General features: G+C 45.9%; 1 protein-coding gene across 1 annotated transcript; it reads right to left on the bottom strand.

Moving 5' to 3' along the window:
* Nucleotides 1-308: 308 nt before the first annotated feature.
* Nucleotides 309-3,759, bottom strand: LOC123114710 (uncharacterized). Its single transcript, XM_044536143.1, has 4 exons — nt 3,691-3,759; nt 2,631-2,992; nt 1,585-1,637; nt 309-578 (listed from the first exon to the last, which is right to left on the bottom strand). The coding sequence occupies exons 1-4, from the start codon at nt 3,757-3,759 to the stop codon at nt 556-558; spliced, it is 507 nt and encodes a 168-aa protein (XP_044392078.1). The 3' UTR covers nt 309-555.
* Nucleotides 3,760-8,799: the final 5,040 nt, after the last annotated feature.

Below are 8,799 nucleotides of genomic sequence, written 5' to 3'. Positions count from 1 at the left end.
TGAACGCCAAGACACGGCGAAACCATGCCGAATATGGGCCTATTCTCGCCCATATGGGCCGTTTATTCGTCGAAATTGGGCTGCAAAGTGGGCCAATTTTGGCGCCTGGGGGCGACGACTGGGCGCAAAACCGCCCCCAGCGCCGAGTGTATCGCCGGCTCGCCCCCGGGGGCGATTTTTGTGCGTCCTGGGGGGGCCAACGGCTGGAGATGCCCTAATTTCCAGTCTACGATGCAAGCCACAGAAGTCACACATGCAGAGGCTGGTTCACAACAACAGAGAAGAAAACGTTGAATCGGACATCCAAGTTTTGACTAAAAACATCAATTTCAAACAAATGTAAGCTTAGTTTACAAGATGGTAAATGAGACATAATACTTCATTCACAAAAGTATCTATCTATTTCCAGTGACAATCCGTCATACATGAAGTTTAACTCAGAACAATTTTTGGGTTTTTTCAAGCTTCATGGTTGAAGAGCAAGAACTATGCAGACATATATAAATGTCCGCTAAAAGAACGCATAGCTTCATGCACCAATTTAGAACAATCCTTCTAATCTCCAGTGGCAAAATTTCCTGAAAAATAAGATTCACTGAAGAAGTTCATTACTAGTCAAAAGAGTCAAGATATATTCAATTCAGATATGGTCTGTAATTATAACATACTGTTAACTTAGTGCTTTATGTAGAACATGAGATTTCTTAGTTAACGCTAAGTTCCTATTTGTCAGGTATAGATAATAACATGTATGATTCAGCACAGACATGCTTAACCATACAAACTAGACAGAAACACAAGAGGGCCAGCAAAAATAGTATCGTGTATCATGCTAGAGTGAAATATACCTGGAAAACAACATTTGTTTCTAATAAAAGGAAGCTCCAGGAAAAAAAAGTATCTTTATTAAGAGGGGAATACCATCTCATATAGCTTCAGAAAACAAGCAGAACACAACATCTCATAGAGCTTTAGAAAACAAGTAAAAGGCACGAGGCAAAGCACAGAGCTACTGCTACATCTCTTAACAATAAGTTATTTGAGTCGTGCATGAAATTTTGCATAATATTCTCAACCAAGTAACTCTCAGGACCATAAGGATGAAGTACTAACAGTTACCACAATGGCAGCATCAATGGAAAATATAAACGAGAAACTAAAAGGCAATAAAGAAAAAAAATTGGCTTTATATCATTCCGTCAAATACCCATCTGGAACCTTTATATCATTAAGTACTTTGCAAAATGTTCCTTCGGATTTTTGAGTTCCCCGAGGACCCATCTGGAACTTTTATATCATGACGTACTTTGCAAAACTGTTCCTTCTATTTTTTTGAGTTCTCCGAGTACCTATTTGGAACTTTTATATCATGAAGTAGTTTGCAATACTGTTGCTTCTGTCTCTTTGACATGGTATAAGAAGCAGCAGGAAGAAAATACTTGTCCTTAGGTTTATTTTTGGGATGTAGCTCTGGCATGATTTTCATGTCTTGCAGGTCTAGCCGTGCCTTCAAATTATCCTTTGACTTGTCCTCTATGTACGCAAAGTCAAGAAAACTAGCTACACCAGCCAAGCATTCCTCACCTGGTCTAGGAGAAAGCAATAGCTCCTTTATAGATTCTAAATCCATTGATACACTGTGTAACAAAAAGAAATATAGTAACTGCGCTGAGCAACAAGGTACAAAAATAACATGTCTACCTACAATGCAGTGGCGGCTCTAGGATTTCAAAACAGGGCGGTCCACCAAAAAAATGTGATAACAAAAATGAGATGCCAACATTCTAATTAATTTAATAATAGCACATCCAAATAGATCAATATGGTCTTACGTGCATACTAAAATGATCAATTTTGTACTCCCTCTGTTCCTAAATATTTTTCTTTCTATATATTTCAACAAGTGACTACATACGGAGTAAAATGAGTGAATCTACACTCTAAAATATGTCTATATACATCCGTATGTGGTAGTCCGTTTGAAATATCTAGAAAGACTTATATTTAGGAACGGAGGGAGTATAAGAGAAGCATACACAATAAATATGCTGAGAAGTGCAAAGAAGACATGTGTCCTTGTTACTTTCGTAGAGTGGCTTTGTTAGAGTAACTTGTTAGAATGGAAACAATCAGACAAATCATTATTATGTCACTGGTTAACTGTTCATGTACTGGATAGCAAATTATGTGTATGTCTTCACATGACTGTGTGTTCATGTACTGGATAGCAAATATGATTGTTTAGTTAATGCAATAGACTTGACTCTTCCACGTGATTGACGCAATAGACAACAAAGTGCAAAACCTAAATAAGAATTTGTAACAACTCCATCTTACTGTTTAGGATACACCAACCAATAGATAACAAAATTAGTAGTAACATGACAATTGTAACCTGCAACTACATGATAATGTCTAGTTGACTAATTCATATACATGATATTCTCTAAATCAAGCAGCAAGCAACAAATCCATCCTACGGTTGCAAGCCTGCAATTTGACAAAGAAATGCACAACACAATCAACAACTTTCATCAGGACAGCAAACACAACACAGTTCGGTTCAGTAGTTCAAGATTGATAATTGATAGAAGAATGGGGAGGTGCAGAACAGCAGAGAGAGATCTTACCAGCGTCGGCCGAATGTCCTGGTCTGGAGTAGAGGTCTGGAGGTGACCGTCGAGCGTCCTCGTCGTCCTGGTTGGCTGTTCTTGGACTGGTCAACCGGAGGGAATTTTGGTCGGCGCTGTACTGGAACAGCGAGGTCGGAGTTGAACCAGGCGGCAGCGTACCCTCTTCCCAGGCGCCAGTAGAGATCGCGCGGGACGGTGGGATGCGGGAGTGGCGACGCGGGGTGGTGCGGTTGTGTGGCTGCGCAGGCGGCGAGCCGGCGAGGGAGGGGCGGGCCTGGCGGCGAGTCAGGGGTGGCGGCGCCCGATAGGGCTGCTTCGTGGGGGAAAAGGGAGAACTGCTCCCAATTCGGTCGTGAACCCTACCAAATAGGTTTCTTTAAATAAAAGAATAGCATATATTATATCATTTTTTCTGGGGAAATAGGGAATTTTTATTCCAATCACGGGATTACAATCTGCCATTACAAGACTTTGAAGAAAATGTGGAGCCCTATGCAGCCTATGCTCCGAGCAGTTCGGGCAGAATTCACAAAATTATGGACCAACCTATTATGTGATATATCTATCTTACAATGTTTAAACTCTCGTTCTTCCATTAAGAGATTGATCTCCATAACTAGTTTACGAGAAGGTGCTTTGATTAGTGAAGCATCCTACATTGAAGATAATGCTCCTAGCGAGTCCGATTGCACAATAACGAGAAGATTATACCACTCTAGTGACATTCCTATTTTGATCGCTTGAATCTCTGCTTCTAGAGCGTTGTTACAGAAAAAGAGCACCTGGCAAGATGCAAAGATCACCTCGCCATGTCCATTCAGTAATATCATTCCTACACCCGCCGAGCTATCAGCCGAGAAGGATCCATCAACTTTATGAGCTAGCCAGCTCGGCGGTGGTGGAGTCCAAGGGAGCGTTGGTTTAGGAACCCTGGCCTGCCGTATTGGTGCAATACTAACCATTGGGTTTTTTCATGGTTTGGTAGCATTGATGGTTCAGAGCATTTAATCAAGGCCGGCGCTAGGGTTGGTCGATTGGTGAAAGGTTAATCGTTTACCTCTTGGGTCACTGGATTGCTAAAACTATGGGTATAGTTGGCCTCGTCTCGCTTATTCTCTGTCGCCATGAAGGTGCAAGGAGGGAGGAGACAAGATCGATGTGTCAACCTCTCGCATCTGTTGTTTCAAGGGATTTGAAGGTTTCTTTGGATGTTCATTATTCGCCCCTATGTTGCTCTGTTGTTCTTCATGGACAACAAAATTGGTTCCTTTTGTTGGGAGTTGGTGTGGTTTCATGGGAATTTCCTGATGTTGTCCATCACCGGTGAGAGCTATGTCGACCCCACAACCAGGAGACCATCTATGATAGCTTCATCGCGGTCTATTTCGATCACCGCTACCAATGTTCACCATCATTTGTGGTTAGTATAACCTTAATCGATGTTTTGGGTGCCGCTAACTCCGTCGAGGGTAGAGAAGCATGCTCCATCTGGCCACCGGGATAGCAGACCAAGGACGTATATGGTTCTGGCAAGTCGACTTCAACCTTAATGCTTTTTTTTGTATCCACTAGTAGCTCTTAATCTCACCCTTATAGTGAATCGACATTGGCCATACCACATCATAGTTAAACTTATGGTTTGATCCCTTGCCTGCGAGGGTTCATAATTATAGTGTGCTCGGGGCACCCCGACACTGACAGTAACCCTTGGCCCCGCCATTTGATGAGGGTTATAAATAATGTTGTGTCGATCTACTTTGACATAGAGCACGAGCCAAGATCCTCTAGAATGTCCCCGCTTCGACGAAGCCTCGGCGAGGTCTCTCTTATAGTAGTCAAGGGCTGGTAGTTTCATAGCTATTTATGTGTGTGTGGGGGGGGGTGCGATATGATCAGATGATCCCACAAATATGGGAAACCTATCTTGCATATAATAATCAATGAATCTCTCACATAGATAGTTACCCTGACTCATAGACATATAAACCATTAGCATGGACTAATAAGGTAACTACTTTTTGTAATGGCTTGATCAGATCACACGATGGGAGAGGTGCTCACACTTACATGTTGTACACTATTCATGAGTACATGCACGTTCTTGGTGGCTAATTTGCAAGTAATTCATAATATATAGTGCTAATTTTGTAATCAATTGTATAATTTGAATACTAAATTTGATTAAAATAATACAAAAGATTCCTATTGCCGGCGGGAGGGATCCATAGATATTTGTTTGAATTTTGTTACGATTTGTGTCCTACTCAAGAACGCAAGACCACAACGGCTCCCTAAAGATGGAATAAGATTCTCCCACCCAGCACCCGTCTCAATGGTGTATCTAATATTGTCGGAGGTTGTGTGGAGGTGTGTCTCAGGCGGATCTTGCAGGATTCGATCGGTGGTTGTCTTTGGTGGATCTACTCGGGTCTGGTCTATGTCGTCTATGTTTTTTTGTTCTATGTGTCTCTTTATCGGCAGCGGTTGCTGTTCTGGTGTGCTAGTCCTATGATCATTAGCACGATGACTTTCTGGCTGTCTACTACAACAAGTTTTGCCCGGATTCGGCGAGGGGAGGGGGGGCGACGGCGGCGGCGCGCCTTCAGATGGCTTCAATGCTTGTACGTTTCTAAGTGGTCTAAGCATTTGGATGCAATAATTATTATTTTTGTGTTTGTTGTACAGTCATTATTAGAGATGAATAGATAGAAAGTTTTCTAAAAAAAGGCATGTCCCATAGTATCCCATGATTTTGGGTCCGAATAACTGCCACACGTGTGGCGTCGACAGGAACCCGCCCGCACGCCTCGTGTGGCATGGACGGGAACAGGCCCGCACGACCACGTTCATGCGCACAAACGCACGGCCCGCACGTCCGTTGCGTGCCAACCCCGCCCGCACTGCCCCGTCCGGGCAAGCCGACCCGCTGCCTGCACGACCAACCAGTTCCCGGCCTCCGATCCATCCCCTCCCTCGTCTGCCACCATCGTCCCTCACCTCTCGAACCCTGACCTCCGTCGCCGGCCTTCTCTGGTTGCCATGGTAAACGGAGCAGATCCGTAGGGCACTCCCACCTCAAAACCACACCCCAACCCTCCCCACCCCAGCCCCAAACTCCAACCAAGCCCTCCGGAGACGATCATCCAAAAACCAGGTGAAAATCTCTCGATCTCAACCTTCTCGTCCTTAAGGCTGAAAATCTCCCGATCTTGTGCTGGATCTATGCTATAGGGGTAGAAAACTACATGGTTAAGTGTGTAGTCGCAATTGCCAGGCAGAGTACACCAGATCTGCCATGTACTACGTTTGAAATTGACTTAATTTCCTAGTTTCATTGACGCAAGTAGTTGGGTATGAAAATGTGACGCCCCTGATTTAATCATACACTAATCATGCACGCAAACGTGTACGATCAAGATCAGGGACTCACGGGAAGATATCACAACACAACTCTAAAAGTAAAATAAGTCATACAAGCATCATAATACAAGCCAGGGGCCTCGAGGGCTCGAATACAAGTGCTCGATCATAGACGAGTCAGCGGAAGCAACAATATCTGAGTACAGACATAAGTTAAACAAGTTGCCATAAGATGGCTAGCACAAACTGGGATAAAGATCGAAAGAGGGGCAGGCCTCCTGCCTGAGATCCTCCTAACTACTCCTGGTCGTCGTCAGCAGCCTGCACGTAGTAGTAGGCACCTCCAGTGTAGTAGTCGTCGTCGACTGTGGCGTCTGGCTCCTGGGCTCCAGCATCTGGTTGCGACAACTAGGTAGAAAGGAAAGGGGGAAAAGAGGGAGAAAAGCAACCGTGAGTACTCATCCAAAGTACTCGCAAGCAAGGATCTACACTACATATGCATGGGTATCTGTGTAAAGGGGCAATGTCGGTGCACTGAACTGCAGAATGCCAGAATAAGAGGGGGATAGCTAATCCTGTCGAAGACTACGCTTCTGGCCACCTCCATCTTGCAGCATGTAGAAGAGAGTAGATTGAAGTCCTCCAAGTAGCATCGCATAGCATAATCCTACCTGGCGATCCTCTCCTCGTCGCCCTGTTAGAGAGCGATCACCGGGTTGTATCTGGCACTTGGAAGGGTGTATTTTATTAAGTATCCGGTTCTAGTTATCATAAGGTCAAGGTACAACTCCGGGTCGTCCTTTTACCGAGGGACACGGCTATTCGCATAGATAAACTTCCCTGCAGGGGTGCACCACATAACCCAACACGCTCGATCCCATTTGGCCGGACACACTTTCCTGGGTCATGCCCGGCCTCGGAAGATCAACACGTCGCAGCCCCACCTAGGCCTAACAGAGAGGTCAGCACGCCGGTCTAACTCCTATGGCGCAGGGGTCTGGGCCCATCGCCCATTGCACACCTGCATGTTGCGTGGGCGGCCGAAAGCAGAACTAGCCCCCTAATACAAGAGCAGGCTTACGTTCCAATCCGGCGCGCGCTGCTCAGTCGCTGACGTCTAGAAGGCTTCGGTTGATACCACGACGTCGAGTGCCCATATCTTTCCCACGTAGTTGGTTAGTGCGTATAGACCAAATGGCCAAACTCAGATCAAATACCAAGATCTCGTTAAGCATGTTATTATGAAGCAACCGCGGACGCCGACCAGGGCCAGGCCCACCTCTCGCCTAGGTGGTCTCAACCTGCCCTGTCGCTCCGCCACAAAGATCCACACAGAGGGCCGTCGGGACAAAGGTCCTTTCAGCCCCCAATCCGTGAATCACTCGCGGGTACTCTTCGAGCGGACCCGACTTTAGTCACCATCTGTAGTATGTATATATGTATAGTATATACCCGTGATCACCTATCGAGTGATCACGGCCCAATAGTATAGCAAGGCAGACTGACAAGAATGTAGGGCAAATGGTGATAAACTAGCATCTATACTAAGCATTTAGGATTGCGGGTAAGGTATAATTGACTGTAGCAACAATGACATGCTATGCAACAGAATAGGAGTAACCGAACAGTAACATGCTACACTACTCTAATGCAAGCAGTATAGAGAAGAATAGGCGATATCTGGTGATCAAGGGGGGGGCTTGCCTGGTTGCTTTGGCAAGAAGGAGAGGTCGTCAACTCCGTAGTCGTACTGGGTAGCAGCGACGTCGGTCTCGTAGTCTACCGGAGAGAAGAGGGGGAAGAAACAATAAATACAGTGGAAACATAAGCAAGACGACGCAAGACATGACAAAGAGCGGTGCTAGGTGTGCCCTAACACGGTAGTAGGTGATACCAGCGAAAGGGGGAAACATCCGGGAAAGTATTCCCGGTGTTTCGCGTTTTCGGACAGATGAATCGGAGGGGGAAAGTTGCGAGTTCGATAGGTTAGGGATGTGTGGCGGACGAACGGGCTGCGTATCCGGATTGGTCTCGTCGTTCTGAGCAACTTTCATGTTGAAAATAATTTAATCCGAGTTACGGATTAAAAGATATGATTTTCTAAAGATTTACTAATTTCTGGAATTTAATTAATCATTTAATTTAATTCGAAATTGGATTAATGACATCAGCATAATGCCATGTTGACATCAGCAGTCAACAGGGTTGACTAAGTCAAACTGACATGTGGGTCCAATGGGACCCACCTGTCATACTCTATTTAGGTTAATTAGGTCTTAGTTAAACTAATTACTATTTAATTAAACTAACTAGTTAATTAGATTAATTAAACAGGATTAATTAACTTAATTAATTCACTTATTAATTAATTAATTATCAATTTTATTAAATAAATTATTATTATTATTATTTTGAAACGTCCTCGGGGGCTGGGCCCCAGCTGTCATAGGCCCCATGGGCCTTAACGGGCACAGGCACACGTTAAGGGGCGGTGGTGCGGGCGCCCGAACGGACGGGTGCCCGAGGGGGCACCGAACAGGCCCGACGCACGCTGGCGCCGGCGCCGGCCGGAGCCAGGGGAGGCGGCGGAGGTGGCTGCGGCAGGGAGCCGCAGGGCGGTGGTGGGGCAACGCCGGGTCCACGGTGACCAACAGGGGCGCTGCCACGGTGGGAGCGCATGGGAAGGAGGCCGCGGGCGTGCCCGCAGGCGAGGCGCAGGGCGCGGCCACGCACTGCACGCGGACACGGCGAACAGGGGAAGGCCTGTGGAGCGAGGCTTCACGACGAGCAAGGGGAAGGGGCGGTG

This window comes from Triticum aestivum, chromosome 5B (genome assembly GCF_018294505.1).
Source record: "Triticum aestivum cultivar Chinese Spring chromosome 5B, IWGSC CS RefSeq v2.1, whole genome shotgun sequence".
NCBI lineage: Eukaryota > Viridiplantae > Streptophyta > Magnoliopsida > Poales > Poaceae > Triticum > Triticum aestivum.
Note: the sequence above shows the minus strand (reverse complement) of the source record. Positions and strands in the feature narration are given on the sequence as shown.

Bases quoted from the DNA above. Each gene is read 5' to 3' on its own strand.
- LOC123114710 (XM_044536143.1), bottom strand. From the start codon at position 3,759: ATGGCGACAGAGAATAAGCGAGACGAGGCCAACTATACCCATAGTTTT. The intron at 2,993-3,690 runs GTAAACGATTAA...CCTATTTGGTAG, and splicing joins GCAATCCAGTGACCCAAGAG to GGTTCACGACCGAATTGGGA. The intron at 579-1,584 runs GTGAGGAATGCT...CTTATTTTTCAG, and splicing joins ATTGCTTTCTCCTAGACCAG to GAAATTTTGCCACTGGAGAT.